Genomic DNA, 18,210 nt, shown 5'->3' with positions numbered 1-18,210 from the left:
AGGAGCTGATGATAGGGGTATTCCACAGCCTCTGCCTGTGATCTAACAGAATAAATGAATGAAAAATGAAGAGGTGCGAGTGGACTGATTAACCCGAATTTTAAATGTGAACTCAGCCACGGGCAACGATGAACACCAATCATCCTGCTGGGACGTGGCAAGACACCGCAAGAACTGTTCTAGTGACTGATTGGTCCTCTCCGTTTGATCGTTGGTCTCGGGATGGTAGGCAGAGAAGAAGGTCAAGCTAATACCTTAACTCTTGCAAAACGCCCTCCAAAATTTGGACTAGAATTGCACACCTCTGTCAGACACCAAATTCAGAGGCACGCCATGGAACCGCACAACGTGCTCAATAAACAACTTAGATAGTGTTTCAGCGTAAGGTAGTCCTGCCAAAGAAACAAAATGCGCCTGTTTGCTAAATCTGTCAACTACTACCCAGACCACTGTTTTGTCATTGGAAGGAGGGAGATCAGTGACAAAATCCATGGACAAATGAGTCCAAAGTCTATCCAGAATTAGCAATGGCACCAATTCCCCTGCCGGACGGTTATGGGAGACTTTAGCACGAGCACACGTATCACAAGCAGACACAAACACGGCGATATCAGAAGACATGGAGGACCACTTAAACAGTCTAGCAATAGCTATCCGGGTGGCTGCGACTCCCGTGTGCCCACTGAGAGCAGATTCGTGGAACTGCTGGAGCACCCTCAATCGATACTGAACTGGGATAAAGAGCTTTTTATTGGGCAATGACGGAGGAGCAAGAGACTGAGCCTCATGAATTTCAAATTCCAATTTGGAGGACACACCAGCCACGACCACCCCGTGCTGGAGAATGGAGAAAGGAGGTTCAAGGGGTGATATCAGATGCAAGCTGCGAGATAAGGCATTGACATTCTTGGAACCAGGCTGAAAGGTGATAGAAAAATGAAAACGTGATAAAAAAAAAGCAACCACCTCGCCTGAGATCAGTGAGAGGCTTGACCACCTGAGAAAACCCCTTAAAAAATTTGCGATAATAATTGGCAAAACCCAAGAAATGTTGAAGACTCTTGAGGTCTCTGGGTTGCACCCAATCAACAATGGCCTGTACCTTTCCAGGGTCCATACGAAACCCATTAGCAGAAAGGAATAATACACTGAAGAATGCCCTAGATGAAGCAGCACCTTCTATACGCAGAAAGACCCGACACAGACAACGGCAGCCCTGGCACACAACGCAAACACGCTTTCTTCAGCGCTGCTCGAGGTGTGCAGAGCGGCAGTGGAGAAAATCTCTCTTAGCAGAAGACTTCATCCACTATAAGTTCATGCTCAAAACCTATAACTCTGCCCTTCATCTGGCCAAACAATCCTACTTCACCACCCTCATCACCTCACTATCCAACAACCCAAGATGACTTTTTGAAACCTTAAACTCCCTCCTGAAACCTAAAGTACAGGCCCCCATCACCAACCTCAGCGGTGAGGATCTGGCCACTTATTTCCTAGAAAAAATCAACCACATCCATCAGGATATCTCAGCCCTATCTCCTCAGTGCCTGGATCCCCTTCCCTGCCGCACCTCAAGCTCACTAGACATCTTTGAGCCTGTTTCAGAAGAAGAAGTTTCCAAGCTCCTCGCTTCTGCTCGGCCTACAACCTGCAACAGTGATCCTATTCCTTCACAGCTCCTGCAGTCTCTCTCACCAGTGGTCACCACTCACCTGACTAAAATATTTAACCTCTCTCTTTCTTCAGGTATGTTTCCCTCCTCATTTAAACATGCCATCATAACCCCTTTACTTAAAAAGCCATCCCTGGACCAGAACTGCACTGCTAACTACAGACCTGTCTCTAACCTTCCCTTCATCTCTAAACTCCTGGAACGCCTGGTCCACTCCCGTCTAATCCGCTATCTCTCGGATAACTCTCTTCTCGACCCCTTACAATCTGGTTTCCGCTCTTTACACTCTACTGAAACTGCCCTCACTAAAGTCTCTAATGATTTAATAACAGCTAAATCGAAAGGTCATTGCTCCCTGCTGATTCTCCTGGATCTCTCTGCCGCATTTGACACTGTGGATCACCAGCTCCTCCTCACTATGCTCCGCTCTATAGGCCTCAAGGACACGGCCCTCTCCTGGTTCTCCTCCTACCTCTCTGACCGCTCCTTCACTGTATCTTTTTCCGGCTCCTCTTCCTCTTCTCGTCCCCTTACTATCGGGGTCCCGCAGGGCTCAGTCCTAGGCCCCCTCCTCTTCTCTTTATACACTGCCCCTATTGGACAAACAATCAGCAGATTTGGGTTCCAGTATCATCTCTATGCTGATGACAACCAATTATACACTTCTTCCCCTGACATCACCCCTACCCTAATTCAAAATACCAAGGATTGTCTGTCTGCTGTCTCTAGCATCATGTCCTCCCTCTATCTGAAACTAAATCTCTCTAAAACTGAACTTCTTGTGTTTCTCCCCTCTACTAACCTCACTCTACCTAACATCGAAATAACCCTGGAGGGTTCAACCATAACTCCCAAGCAGCATGCCCGCTGTCTTGGGGTCATATTCGACACTGAACTTTCCTTTACTCCGTACATCCGATCACTCAGTCGCTCTTGTCACCTGCATCTTAAAAACATCTCCAGAATCCGACCTTTTCTCACCTTTGAAACTGCTAAGACTCTTACTGTCGCTCTTATTCATTCTCGCCTGGACTACTGCAACTCTCTTCTGATCGGTCTCCCTCTTACCAAACTTTCTCCTCTCCAATCCATCTTGAATGCGGCAGCCAGGGTCATATTTCTGTCCAGCCGCTTCACCGATGCCTCCATCTTGTGCCAGTCATTACACTGGCTACCTATTCGCTACAGGGTCCAGTATAAACTCATCTCTCTCACCCACAAAGCTCTCCACTGTTCTGCACCGCCTTATATCTCCTCTCTCATCTCTGTCTATCGCCCTACACGTGCCCTCCGTTCTACAAATGACTTAAGACTAACATCCCCCGTAATCCGAACCTCGCACCTCCGCCTCCAAGACTTCTCTCGTGCTGCTCCAGCTCTCTGGAATGCACTTCCCCAGGCGATCAGACTGATACCTAGCCCTGACCTATTCAAGCGCGCTTTGAAAACCCATCTCTTCAAACAAGCCTACCACATCAACTACCCAGCAAGCTAACTTTGCCCTGTTCCCTCCTTCCAAATATTATTCTGAATCTGCACCCTACTATTCATCTGTCTCCACACCCTTCATGCACATGATATCTGCACTTGATACTTGTCTATTGCACTTAAACACACGGGCTGATGACCGGATCATGCAGCTTTATATGAAAATCCCTATTATAATTGCCAGACCTGAATTAACAAGCATTTCTCACCTACTGTGTCCCCCCATTTCCTTGTAGATTGTAAGCTTGCGAGCAGGGACCTCACTCCTAATGTCACTGTTTGAATTGTCTTAACTTGTATTGAATTTATTGTCTGTACATGTCCCCGCTTAATTGTAAAGTGCTGCGGAATATGTTGGCGCTATATAAATAAAAATTATTATAATTATTATTAAAGGAAGAACCCCAGAAAGGACAGCTCTTGGACAAAAAAATGAACAATTCTCAGGTTTAGCGAACAGAGAGTGCTCCCGTAACCTATGAAGAACTGAACGTAAATGACCCATGTGAGATTCTTTCTCAGATGAAAATACTAGAATGTCATCTAGATATACCACCATAAAGTGCCCAATGAAGTCAGAAAATATATAATTAATTAAATTTTTAAAAACTGCTGGCACATTCGTGAGACCAAGGGCATGACCAAATTTTCAAACAAACCCTCAGAGGTGAGAAATGCTGTTTTCCACTAATCCCCCTCCCAAATATGGATAAGATTATACGCTCCCCTGAAATCCAACTTGGAAAACCACTTAGCCCCAGATAATTGGTTGTAAAGATCTGGAATAAGCGGGAGAGGGTAGGTATTTCTCACCGTAATTTTATTTAGTTCCCGAAAATCGAGGCAAGGGCGTAAACCACCATCTTTCTTTTTGACAAAAAAGAATCCCGCAGCCACAGGAGAGACAGAGGGACCGATGTGACCTTTACGTAAATTTTCTGAGATATAATCTTTCATAGCGGTACATTCAGGGCCAGAAAGATTGTACAAACGGGCTTTGGGCAATTTAGCATCCAGAATAAGATTAATAGTACAATCATAGGTGCGATTTGGTGGTAAGACCTCAGCCTCTTTTTCGGAAAACACGTCCTTAAAATCTTTCTGTTACTCTGGAATACCCTCCAGATTAACAGACAACACCATAACAGCAGAAAGACTCCCAGATTCCCAGTCAATAACAGGATTATGCAACTGTAACCAGGGCAATCCCAATACCATTCCCGCTGGAAGGTTATCCAGAACGTAACATGAAGTTCGTTCCTGATGCAAGGAACCCACCTTGAAAAGTAACTCCTCAGAGACAAACTTAACAATCTTTTTGACCAGTGGTGTCTTATCAATGGCAATAATATGGAGTTGGGTTTCAAGCCTAACTGTCCCTATCTTACTCTTGGACACCAGGCTCGAGTCAATGAAGTTCATGGACAACCCACAGTCCACAAAAGCTGAAGTGGGTGTGTAACCATCCCCACAACAAAGTTCTACATCCAATAAAATATTTTGAAATTATGAAAAAGGTACCTGAGAGTCTGGGTGACCTCCTCGACAATCACCCAGACTTAAGCGTTTAGTAAAGGAACTTCTCGCTGAATTACTCCTCTCTCCCGCAACCTCCGATCCATATGAATGGCCTTAGTCAGGGCCTCCTCCAAGGAGTTGGGTGGTGGATGGAATGAGAGCGTCCTTAAGGCTATGTGCACATGTAGCGGAACTCTCGCGGAATTTACCGTGAGAATTCCAGATTCCATTCCGCGAGAAAATCGCATTTTAAATTCCCGCGATTTTCCCGCAGAAAAACTAGCGTTTTGCAAGCGTAATTAGCTTGCAGAATGCTAGCGTTTTCCAAGCAATCTGTAGCATCGCTTGGAAAACTGATTGACAGGTTGGGCACACTCGTCAAACATAGTGTTTGACGAGTGTAACCAACTTTTTACTACTGATGCTGCCTAAAGATAGGATGTAAAAAATAATAAAAAAAATAAAAAATATTGTTATTCTTACCTTCCGGCATCCCACGCAGCCTTCCCGCCTCTCTCCACGCTCCCGGTCCCAGTAATCCTTAGCGAGAATGACCGCGATGGCGTCCATTCTCGCGGGATCGCGACGTCTAGTGGTCATTCGCGATGACGTCATCGCGAATGACCACGAGACGTCACGATCCCACGAGAACGTACACCATCGCGGTCATTCTCGCAAAGGATTACTGGGACCGGGAGCGTGGAGAACGGCGGGAAGGCTGCGTGGGATGCCGGAAGGTAAGAATAACAATATTTTTTATTTTAATTCTATTTTTTACAGGGATATGGTACCCAGAGCCCGGAGGACAGTCTCCTCTCCTCCGGACCGTGGGTACCATCCGCAAATGTTCTGCTTAGTTTTCACATGGTGTGCACAGCCACATGCGGAAAGTAAGCAGAACAATGCATTCCTATGGGTGCGAGGTCGCCGCAATTCTGCTAAATTAATGAGAATGCTGCGTTTTTTACCGCGAAGCGATTCCTGTTGCGGATAAAAACGCAGCATTAGCACAGCATTGCGGAATCCCATAGGAATGCATGGGATGCTTATTTTTTGCAATTTCGCGGCAAAATCGCGTGTTTAAAACCGCCGCTGAAACGCGAAAAAAACTCAATGTGTGAACTCAGCCTAAGATGATCCGACAGTCCTCTCCTGAACTGACATCTTAGCGGAGAGTCGTTCCAGGACACTTCGGTGGACCACCGTCTAAACTCTGAACAATTCGGCAGTGAGTTTACCCTGGGAGAGATCCATGATCGTGTCCTCTGACACCCTGACCCAGTGTGGTTCATCATAAATCAGTCCTAAAGCCTCAAAGAACCTATCCATAGACATACGTTCAGGGGCAGTAAGAGGTAAAGAAAAAGCCCAAGTTTGAGGACCCTCCCGGAGTAAAGAAATAAATATCACAACCCGTCGACTCTCCCTGAGGATCTGGGTCTAAGGGAAAAAAAGCAGCTTACAACTCTCCCTGAATGCACAAAACTTCTCTTTTTCTCTGAAGAAAGTATCTGGGAGCCTGACTGTAGGTTCAGGAGAGAGTAAAGAGACATCCAGGGGGTCCGAGTACTTACATGCTGATTGTGTCATAGAACCTTGAAAAGACTTAACCGTCTCAGTAAGTTCCCTCTGGAGTTGATTATGGGAAGTGGCCAGGGCTCTATGTTCCACAGACAAATCCTGCATCATTTGAGTCAAATTAGACATCTGATCCACAAGGGTACGAAGCGGATCCATAGGAAAAAAAACTGTCTAGGGCCAGTTATAATGTCACGCTGGCGCACTGCAGGGATGCAGAGTAACGCAAATTCCACAAGATGGCAGCAGAGTGGAGTGAGAGCTGAAATCCTGCTCAGAGCAGATCAGCAGAACTGCAGTGAGGCTACCACCAGATGGCAGCAGAATAGTCAGAAAAGCCGGGTCGATACCAGAGAGTTGTTTAGCACACAGGGGGATCCCAAAGACAGAGTCAGAGGAGTGCCAAAAGGTTAGTGATGGTCCGTAGCAGAAGTATCAGAAGGAAGAGACAGAATCAGGTCAGAACCAAAGCAGAGTCGAGTATCAGGGAATCTGAAAACACAGGGACAAACAGAGACGGGATGGGTAGGAGGGGAGTGCACAGACACAGACAAAGTCAGCTAAATGCAGCAGGACAAATAAGGGGTTCACCAGAGCCAGCTACATATGCCGTAGGCAGGAAATATAACTGGCACTGCCTGCAGGATGCTGTGCAGAGAAATAGCTGACCCGTCACCGGAACCAGGCAGACAAAGGTAAACCCTGACATGACCAGACCAGGAAAGGAGAGACAAGACCAAAACCCGGTCTGGATCATGACATAATCCTATAGTTATATGTTAAATAAAGACACATATAAATCCATTATTTTAAAAAATGACACAGACTCCTTTAAATTAAACCATACTTACTGCAACGCCTAATTTCCCGAAGCCCTTGATCTCTTGTAATAAAAATAAAATAAAAAAACAACAATATACCATACCTGTCCGTCGTTGTGTCCCATGCTGTAATCCAAGTCTGGGGGCTAAATAGTTTTCAACCAGGACGGTGCCAAGATGTGACCGTCCCAGCTGAAAACCACTGGTGAATGAGCTGCTGACAGCGCAGCATCATTCACTAGCGGTGACATCATCACTGGCTTTTTCCCACGGTCCTGAGGTCACCGCAGTTAAGCCCGGCCTCGATGATGTCACCGCTGGTGAATGATGCTATGCTCTCTGCTGCTCATTCACCAGTGGTTTTCAGCCGGGACGGTCGCATCTTGGCACCGTCCTGGTTGAAAACTATTTAGCCCCCAGACATGAATTACAGAGTGGGACAGAATGACGGACAGGTATGGTATATTATTATTTTTTTTTTATTTTACTTTTTTTTTACAGGAGATTGAGGGCTTCGCAGCACTTAGGCGTTGCAGTAAGTATGGTTTAATTTAAAACATTAAAGGAGTCTGCCATTTGTTTTTTCAAATAAAGGACTTTATTCTGGCTGTCTTTATTTACCATATAACTATAGGATTAGTAATGGATAGGTGTCTTATAGACGCCTCTTCATTATTAAGCCGTGGGCTTGATGTCTTCTGACATTACAGAGGTAACATCAACCCCACAAATATGAACCCCACTTGCCACCAATACAGGGCAAGTGGGAAGAGGCGGGCAGTGCGCCAGAAAAGGCGCATCTAATAGATGCACCTTTTTTGGGCAGCTGCAGGCTGCTATTTTTAGGCTGGGGGGGCCTATATCAATGGCCCTTTACCAGCCAGAGAATACCAGCCCCCATCTGTGAGTTTTAGCATGGCTGGTTGTCAAACATAGGGGGGACCCCATGTTTTTTTTTTGTTATTTATTTAAATAATAAGAAAACAGCGTGGGGACCCCTCTATTCTTGATAACCAACCTTGTAGAAGCTGACAGCTGAGGGTTGCAGCCCCCAGCTGTGAGTTTTGTTTGGTTCATTCAAGAAAATAGGGGGGACCCATGTTGGGTTTTCATTCATTTATTTAGTTAGATCACAGGCGGCGGCTGTGGAATACCCCGATCATCTGCTCCTGCTGTTACTGTTAGGCTGTGTGCACACGATGCAGATTTGCAGCGGATCCGCAGCAGATTTTACCGCGCAGAAACGTTGCATATCCGCATTGTGATGTACAGTAGCCTTAAAATCAATGTAAAAAAAACGCTGTGGAAAACCGCACAAAAACCGCATGAAAAATGGAAGAAATCCGCAGGAAAAATGCAGGTCATTTGACCTGCGGATTTCTTCCATTCTGCGCGGAAAAATCCGCAGGGTCAAAACGTACGTCTGCACTCAGCCTTATTAGTGGCAGCAGGTGTCGGATGATGGGAGTAAGAGTCCCAAAAGCTCCCACCTGCTGTCATCATTCAGACTTTAAGATAACTCTCATCATTCTCTGCTCGCGTCGATCTCCGGCAAAGCAGGGGACAATGATGAGAGCTGGCTTCCGCACCAGCCGCCGGTGAACATTGCTTACTATAACGCTTCTTCCCCGGCGGCTGTCTGTGTGGTGCTTATGCATCACACGGACGGTATCCATGTGCGGTACGTGTTTAAATGGACCCATTGACTTGAATGGGTCCGTGTGATCCATGCAGCTGCACAAAAACAGATAAGTCTACGTGTGGGTCACTTGGACACATGGACCGTGAAAAAACACAGATACTGTATGTGCACAGACCCATTCATTTGAATTGGTCTACGTGTGTCAGTGTCTCCGGTACGTGCGAAAACCGTCACCACACATACTGGAGACACTGACCTGTGTAAGAGACCTTACCTGGAGTTTGTCATATTGTCTGTGCTGTTTAAGGGTAAGTTCACATTAGGCGTTTTTCAGCATTTTTTTCTGCAGCAAAACCTGATCTCTTGGCAGGAAAGAAGCTGCAGAAAAAAGCATGTTTCCTTGTTTTTTCTTGCGTTTTTTGGGGCATTTTTTTATTTGTTTTTGAGTGTTTTTTGTGGCAGTTTTGGCATGCTAGATTTGTCTCTTGTGCATGCTGATAAACTTTAGTGTTGAAAAAAAAGTCCTATTCCATAGATTCAGGTTTTGGCACAAAAAGAAAACGCTGCAAAATATGATACCTGCGTTTTGTATGCTTTTTTCATTGTTTTTTCACCACCCATTCAAGTCAATGGGTGAAAAACGCTGCAAAAACGCTGAATGAAGTGACATGCTCTGTGTCCAAAAAAATGATGCAAAGCACAAAATACCAATGACAAAAAAAAATAACGCGTGTGCATGAGATTTCTGAAATCTCATAGGCTTTGCTAGTACTGTAAAATGCAGCTGAAAATTAGCACAAAAAAGCAGCAAAAATGCTTAGTGTGAACTTAGCCTAGCCTAACTGTTGGTGATCTCCTTTTTGCGCATACTTCTTTCCACTTGCTCTCTTTCACACGTCCGTGTCTCTGGTACGTGTGGTGAAAGTTTTCACACGTACCGGAGACACGTACACACGTAGACCCATTCAAATGAAAGGGTCTATGCACATGTCAGTGGGTTTCCACCAACCGTGTGTCCGTGGGCAAAACACGCTGACATGTCCGTTTTTTGCTGTCACCACGGACGGCAAAACATCCCGCACATGGAGAACACACATTGATGTCATTGTGTGAAACGGACGGCTGTCGGGGAAGAAGCGCTACAGTAAGCGCTGTTCCCCGGCGGCAGGTGCTGATGCCAGCTGTCATCATTCTCCCCTGCTCTGCCGGCGATCAGAGCACTGAGCGCAGCACTCGTTGTGAAGTCCTGAAGTTTAGCTGTAAATTAAGAGACTTTCTATATATACTGTTGTATTCAGATTTCAGTCACTGATCAGATGATCACCGGTCCAAGTTCCCAAAGGAGACTAAAAACAAAAACATATATACAGTATATTCATTTTTTTTTACAAGAACATAAAAAATTCAAATCACCTTCCTTTATGCCCTACAAAAATGTAGATGTAAAAAAAAAAACACTTTGCATTACCGCATCTGTAATAGAACAATCTATTAAGTATTGGACACCTAAAAAAAACACTGCAGTTTTTTAAATTAGTTGATAAAACAAAAACTGTCAGGTCGCGAGGATGCATGGTTCCTATAGGAGCTTATCACACTTTATTAACTAGTAATAAAGGAGATGTAATATGGCGCCCATGTGCGCTAGTAGGCGGTGATGACCGGATGGGGCGGGCAGGGAGCCGGCAGGGGGAGGGGTTTAGCGGCGGCCGTGCGCAAATGTGAAACTGGCCTTAGGCTGGTTTCAAACTTGCGTTTTTTTGCGCTGTTTTTTAGCGCAAAAAAACGCATGCGTTTTTTCCCCCTATACTTTAACATGGGTGCGCATACACATGCGTCTGTACGCGTTTGTATGCGCATGCGTTTTTTTGTAGTGTGCGCTCGGGCGCACAAAATGCATCCTGTTGCATTTTTTGTGCGTCCGACTTGCTGTAAAAAAACGCATGCGCACGTAATGCGGTTTTTTTTTACGGCAAAACAGCCATTATAGTCTATGGGTGCGTATACGTGCGCATTGTAATGTGCATGTATGCGCAAAAAACGCACCAAAACCCGCGAAAACCGCACACAAACGCACGATGCGTTTTTTTCATGCGTTTGTGTGCGCAAAAAACGCGCAGCAAAAAAACGCAAGTGTGAAAGTCGCCTTATCTATTGCGTTATTTCTGTGCTGTCCTGTGTATAAATATGTGATTCTTCAGATTTTGTATTAGTCCAGCCTGATGAAGAGACCTGAGTAGTCTCGAAAGCTTGCAATGTGTTACCATCTTTTCAGTTCGCCATTAAAAGGTATCAACCACTGAGGACTCTCAATTCTGAATATTTTTGTAAAGCGCTGTGGAATTAATGGCGCTATATAAGTGAGTAAAATACATAACAATAAAGAAATATATAAACAGCGGAAGGAAAGTGAGACCCAGCACCATGGCAACCAGCACAGCAGTCCTGCGCACTGAGCCTCCTGGTCATGTGATCCCTGACTCCTCCCACACATGTGACTGATCACATGACTGTGACATCACCACAGGTCCTGTGAGCACAGAACAGCCCTGTACCCAGTGTGCGGCTCTGCAGGCGGAGGAGGAGGAGGTATGTGGTGGAGATTCCCCATTTCTGGGCAGGGGGGGACTGTTAACCCCCTCATTAATGGCCTACTTCTTATAATTAAGCATTTATTTATAATTTTTGCCCTTTGTTATTGTCACAGTACAACCGTCAGACCCTTCTTACTTTCTTTCGATGTCGCTATACGAGGGCTCATGTTATTCTTTGAGGGAAAGGTTGTATTTGTGAATGGCCCCGTGTTTGAATGTATAGAATGCTTATTTTGAGGGGGGATTAGTAAAAACTAGCAAGACTTATATTGATCTTTTTTGTTTTACATTAACCCTAGTGATGAGAGAGTGTGCGCCTTACTCGAGTTTCCCGAGCATGCTCTGAGTACTTGGGCGTGCTCGGAGATTATGTTTGGGTCCCCGCAGCTGCATGATTTGCGGCTACTAGACAGCCTGAATACATGTGGGGATTTCCTAACAAACAGGCATTCATCACATGTATTCAGGCTGTCTAGGAGTCGCAAATCATGCAGCTGCGGGGACCCAAACATAATCTACGAGCACGCCAAAATACTCGGAGGACACCCGAGCATGCTCGGGAAACTAATTAACACCAATTGTGGCATAAAATATTATTACTTTATTTTAGAACTTTTCTATTTTTTCCATTTGTCTGGCTTTTTTCTTTTTTCAAAATGTTTACAGTTTGTAATTGGAGCCGTTCATTTGGATTCACGGGACCCTGCTCCAGCGATCACACCAATAGTCCATTGCTGTAGGGCCAGAGCCCTGTGAACCTCCTGCTACCCCGTATTTCCTTCTGATTAGAAGGCCAGATATAATATCATCATTGTGAAGTGACGCCCAAATGCCATCCCACAGGGCCTACTAATCAGAAGAAGAGCCGTGATACCAGGGGGTTTGCAGGGTTCTGGCCCCAAAGCATCAAACTAAAGATGTGGCGTTTCGCAAGTCTTTTTCATGTCCCTAGTTGTAACTATTGATACCTATACAGTGGATATAAGAAGTCTACACACCCCTGTTGAAAAGACAGATTTTTCTAAAGTAAAAAAAAATCCTACGAAGAAGATTAACTTCAGAACTTTTACCGCCTTTAGGACGTTTTAAATATTTGACATCAGTATCTTTTAGGCTGCGTTCACACGTAGCGTTTTTTTTTTTTGCGCTTTCACGCGCGATTTTGCCTCGAAAACGAAAAAAAAAAGCATCCCATGCAATCCTATGGCATTCCGCACATGCTGTGCTAATGCTGTGTATTTTTTCGCAGCAGAATCGCATAGCGGAAAAATACGCAGCATGCTCATTCTTTGTACGGAATCGTGGGGATTCCGCACTCATAGGAAAGCATTGTTCCTCTTACTTTCTGCATGTGGCTATGTCCACCATGCGCAAAGTAAGCGTCTCATGTGCGAATGGTACCCAAGGTCTGGCGGAGAGGAGATTCTCCTCTAGGCCCTGGGTACCATATCCCTGTAAAAAATTGTGATATTCTCACCTTCCGGCGTCCCTCGCAGTGTTCCCAGGCCTCAGCGATGCACCCAGCAACTCCCGGTCCCAGTGATGCCTTGCGGCAATGACCTTTGATGAAGTCATGGTCTCGCAATACCATAGCAGTCTCGCGAGACCGCTACGTCATCAAAGGTCATTGTCGCAAGACATCGCTGGGAACGGGACCTGCCGGGAGCATCGCGAGGATCAGGAACACTGCGCAGGACGCCGGAAGGTGAGAAGAACACCATTTTTTATTTTTTTAATTATTTTTAACTTTAGATCTTTTTTACTACTGACGCCGCAGCCTCAATAGTAAAAAGTTGGTCACACTTGTCAAACACTATGTTTGATGAGTGTGACCAACCTGTCAATCAGTTTTCTAAACCATGCTACAGATCGCTTGGAAAACGCTAGCATTCTGCAAGCTAATTACACTTGCAAAACACTAGTTAAAACGCGGGAATTACAAATGCGGAATTCTAGCGTATTTCCCGCAGCAGGGAGTTGCGGAATTCCCGCGGAAAATACCGCGAAAAATCTGCATGTGTGCACATACCCTTTAGCCAAAACCATGAGTGAGTGAAAAATACAGAAGTCATGATGTGTTTTTATTTTACTTTTCCTCTGATTGTTCCACTCCTGGTTTTAGCTTATAAATACTGATTTAAAATACTGAATGTGTGAACGTGGTCTTTATGTTGCTCATAATCTGCACAAATCCATTGAAAAATCAACTGAAATCTTTTTAGCTGGAAAAAGAAAAATAAGTAACAGAAATAATCTGTTTACATAAATCTGCATATCCCTAAACTAATACTTTGTTGAAGTCCTCATTGAATTTTTTGGCAACATTCAGCCTTTTTGGATAAAAGCCTATTAAAGCTGCATATCTAAAATTGGCAATCTTTGCCCCCTCCTTGCAATAGCTCCACATATTTCATATTGCCGGGACATCTCCTTTGCACAGCGCACTTTACCATTCACGCACAGTTTGTCACTTGGATTAAGGTCTGGTCTCTGATTAGGTTGTTTCAAAACTTTGCTCTTCTGGCTAAGCCAGGCTTTTATTGATGGCCTGAAGGTTTTGTTTAAAAATTGAATGATATTTGGACTGTTCGTAATTCTCTCGACCTTCGCAAAAACCCCAGTTCCAGCTTATGAAAAGCAACCATAAAGTATAATGGTGCTTCCACAATGCTTTAATCTGGGTATGATGTTGTTTTTGTGATATGCAGTGTTGGCTTTGTAGCAAACATTCTTTTTGGAATTGTGGCCAAAAAGTTTAATCGTCAAGTAAGGATACCAGTCCCGCCCCCGAAGCAGACGTCACTTTAGGAGGCAGGGATGGTCCATGCTCATCGCATTTTTTCCTTACAATGCGTACTGACAGTGCATTCTTTTTCAGGCTCATCACTTCTCATTAGAGCTAGCGATGGAGTGCACTGTCTGTGCATTGAAAAGAATATTGGACAATGAGAAGGGAGTTCGCACTGAGCATACTTTGTAATTGACAATTGACACATGCCTCAGTAGACTTGAAATGAATGGCACTGATGATGCTTTTTTTCAAGGTGGAGACATGTCCCCAATATGTCCATTAAAATAAAGTTTAAAATGGACAACCCCTTACTTAGTAGGTGCACAACCCCCTACTGACCCCACGAATAAGGCAGTTATAACCCTGGTGTAGTGCTGACCATAATCTTTACTGGTTTACGATCTCCAGTGTCCTGCAGTAGTCTGGTGGTTGGGAGCGCCGCTGTGCAGGGAGGAATCTTGAAGGTGACGCATCGCTGAATCAGAGTCGTGACTCTCGGGGATTAGTGGAGGATCCAGAGGTCATATCGCCACAGATAATTAAGTGACGGCATGTTCCAGTGATATTCTATCTCTTAACAAAATGTTTCTCCTTATTATCTCCAGTAGTTGTATTATTACACAGGATTCTTTAGTATTTTATATCTGCTCATCTTCTCCCCATTCAGGTCCCTACAATATCGGATCCTCTGCGCTGATATCTTCTGTATAAGAGAATTATTCTGATTTACCGGTCAAGGATGGATAGAATCAAAGATGGAAAGATGGCGCAGAATATACTAAATATCACCCTAGAAATCATCTACCAGATTACTGGAGAGGTGATGTGATGTGGTCACAGTCTCTGACATCATTTTTTATATATGGTAATAACACGTCTGTTGTGATATTTATTACTGTGTTTCCCTAAACATAGGATTACACAGTGGTAAAGAAGACCTCTGATGATCGCTGTCAGGCTCCTAGACCTAAAGGACAGAGAGGAACCCTGAGCCCAATCACAGGGTCTCCACTGCACCCCCAGATGCATGAGGACATTAATGACCAGAAGATCCTAGAACTCACCTACAAGATGATTGAGCTGCTGACTGGAGAGGTGACACTGCTGGGAATGATGGGACATTATACAGTGACGGGATGAAGGGATCGGGGGGGGATGACGGTATCATTGTGTGTGTCAGGTTCCTTTCAGATGTCAGGACGCTACCGTCTATTTCTCCATGGAGGAGTGGGAGTATCTAGAAGGACACAAAGATCGGTACAAGGACGTCATGATTGAGGCTTCCAAGCCCCGCACATCACCAGGTAATAGACAGGACTAAATGCACACATTTGTTAAAGGGGTTTGACGCTTTAGGATAATCTTAAAGGGTTGACCAGCTAGTGAAAAATTAAAAGAAAAAGGTCAGAAGGATATAAAATAAGTAAAATTAACCTTACTGAACCCCACACTCATCCCATGGTCCATTCAGACATTTCATTTTGGCCATCAAAACTGGAACAGGAGCAGTGATGTTTCATGGTCACTGCAGCACCCAATCATGGTCACATACTTCTCCATATTGATGACGGGAGCAGCGTGTGATCAGAAGATACGACTGTCATAAGAAAGAGTGAAAAAACGTATACTTTTGTCACAAGTAGTGCATTTCTTAACCAGTTCACGACTGGGTCATTTTCCCTCACTCCTGACCCTTCACATTTACGGGTTTCATCATACATGTGCTTTCAACAAGGGATGTGCGGGCCTGTGGAAGTTTGGGTTCAGCGTTTTGGGCCAAACTTGAGTCCAAAGTTCGTGTACCAGAACTTGACCCAAATGTGACTCCGGACCACATATAAGTCAATGGTGACCCAAAGTTTGGTACTATCAAATGGGCATAGTAATAGAGGTGCTGAAAAAGGAAGCAAAATGGGGGTAAGAGCAGAATAATTGCCCTGTAAACAAATGTGGATAAGAAAATGACTTAAAATAACATAGAATAAGAAATAATAATCTTGAAATAGGAGGCGGAGGTCCAAATGTAAGAGTAGAGCAGTGTGTTGCATGTGTAGTTTACCATATTTGTTAATCAATAGATGAAATACACGAAGTGAGTTCCCCGTATTTTTAATACCCAACCAAAGGAAAGCAGACAGCTGTGAGCTGGTCTTATTATGTTGGGAAGGGGCCAATATCCATGGATTTTCCCAACCTATTAATTTCAGCCCCAACTGTCTGCTTTCGTTATACCGGTTATTAATAATGTGGTCGGACCCCATGTCATTTTTTTTCATTTATTTATTAATTCTGGTGCTTAGCTACAGCTCTACCCGATTACCCTGGTACGGTGGCAATCGGGTGATGGGATTGTGGGGTTTATGTCAGCTGTGTAATGTCTGCTGAGTGCTGACATCAAGCCCACGGGTTAGTAATGGAGAGGCATCTATCAAACACCCTCATTATTAAACCAGCAAGTAAAAAGATAAACCCATGCAAAAACGGGGAGAACATACAAACTCCTTGCAGATGTTGTCCTTGGTGGGATTTGAACTTAGGACCCCAGCGCTGCAAGGCTGCAGCGCTAACCACTGAGCCAATGTGGCCCTTTACCACATTAATTTATTGATTTCTTTTTTTTTTTTTATTGCAAAAAAGGACCACCAAAAAAAATTAAAATTGTTCTTCTTTTATCAGTAGAATTTCTTTTCATATATTGGACATATTTTTTCCATGTGGGGGTCGGGCTGGAAACAGCGATTTAAACTGGTGGTTTCTTTTTTTTTTTATCTATTAATGCTTTTTATTTACCAGTTCATTTTACGCCACTGTAGGCATTGTAACATATTAAAGGGAACCGGTCAGGTCCCTCGTGCCTCCCAGAACCACCATCAGTTGTGTCTTCGTATATAAACACCCCGCCTAACAGTCCCTATAGTACATTACATACATAAACAGATTTTTAGAAAAAGTAAGTCTAAAGTCCATTTGTGATATGTAAATGATTGCTTTGACTAGCCGAGGGGGCTTTAGCCTCACCTGATTAGTCAGCCCACTTAGCATGTTATAACACCCCTGTGGGCGTGATAACATGACTTACAAGCGCCGGCGTCATCGTAAGCACTATACATACCTTGTGCATGCGCGCGGCTTCTTCCTCTCTCATCATTGATCCACTGAAGTCTGGTCGGCTTCAGAGAGATGCGCTGCGTATGATCTGAGATCTCACATGTTCACTGAATATAGGGAAGGAAGTAAGTTCTGTATACGCAAGTGATGGTTCAACACTGTGTATGTAGAGCTGGAGAAGGTATACATGGTGATAACCCATAGTTATCTTCTCTCTGGGGAGGTTGGCTGTACCTCCTGACAGCCATTTCCCCTCCCCCAAAACTACATGATGTCATGCTTGCTGTCTACACTGCATTAATGTTCTAGAATATCAGCGCAGGGTAAAGTGTGGACTGGCTGGATGTATAAAGTTTATGAGAAGTCCAAAAGTAGTTAAAGAGTTTCCCAAAGCGTCCAACTCCTAAATTACTTACAGTATAAAATAAAGAATTAATTGATTTCCTTATGTGTTCCCTACAGTAAAAACCACTAAGGAGACGACGCCAGAGAAACATCCCGGACCTCCGGACTGTTCACAGGATCATCAGGTAGGTGGAGAGAAGGTTGTAGGACTCTGATGTGTAGGAGGCTGTGCAGGCCGGGTGTTCTGCCCAATCTCCATTCTTATATGATTTATACATGGCGGAGAAGGCGGCTGACCACAGACATTGCAGGCTGTCTGGATCTTCTTGCAGTTTTCTGGCTATGGAATAGGTTGGGATAAGGAACCGACAGGTTGGATTTATACAAGAGACCTGCAGGTATTTGCCGTAATGTTATTTTTGGTCGTCCTGCAAATGAAAGGGTTTTTCTCAAAACAGCACGTTGTTTCATATAAATAGTATAGGGGATAACTTGCTGATCACTGAGGATCCGAACGCTGGGACAGGTATTGATCTTTAGGTTGAGGCTCTGTAAGCTCGAGCAGGTGACTCATCCTGAGTGGCGTGGAGGTGCTCATGCTCGGCCTCTGCCCCATTCATTGTCAATGGGAGCGCGAAGTCCAGCACTCG

At 44.5% G+C, this 18,210-nt stretch overlaps 1 protein-coding gene across 1 annotated transcript in view; it reads left to right on the top strand.

The window, feature by feature from the left end:
* The first annotated feature begins 11,176 nt into the window (after positions 1 to 11,176).
* Positions 11,177 to 18,210, top strand: part of LOC141056297 (uncharacterized) — a 56,934-nt gene continuing 49,900 nt past the window's right edge. Inside the window, 6 exon segments of the mRNA XM_073553041.1 lie at positions 11,177 to 11,311; positions 14,516 to 14,627; positions 14,775 to 14,927; positions 15,023 to 15,202; positions 15,288 to 15,411; positions 17,678 to 17,745. Coding sequence (XP_073409142.1) covers positions 14,847 to 14,927; positions 15,023 to 15,202; positions 15,288 to 15,411; positions 17,678 to 17,745 — 453 coding nt within the window. The 5' untranslated portion in view covers positions 11,177 to 11,311; positions 14,516 to 14,627; positions 14,775 to 14,846.

Source organism: Dendrobates tinctorius, unplaced genomic scaffold (genome assembly GCF_039654945.1).
Source record: "Dendrobates tinctorius isolate UK_male_01 unplaced genomic scaffold, ASM3965494v1 ptg000196l, whole genome shotgun sequence".
Classification (NCBI taxonomy): domain Eukaryota; kingdom Metazoa; phylum Chordata; class Amphibia; order Anura; family Dendrobatidae; genus Dendrobates; species Dendrobates tinctorius.
Note: the sequence above shows the minus strand (reverse complement) of the source record. Positions and strands in the feature narration are given on the sequence as shown.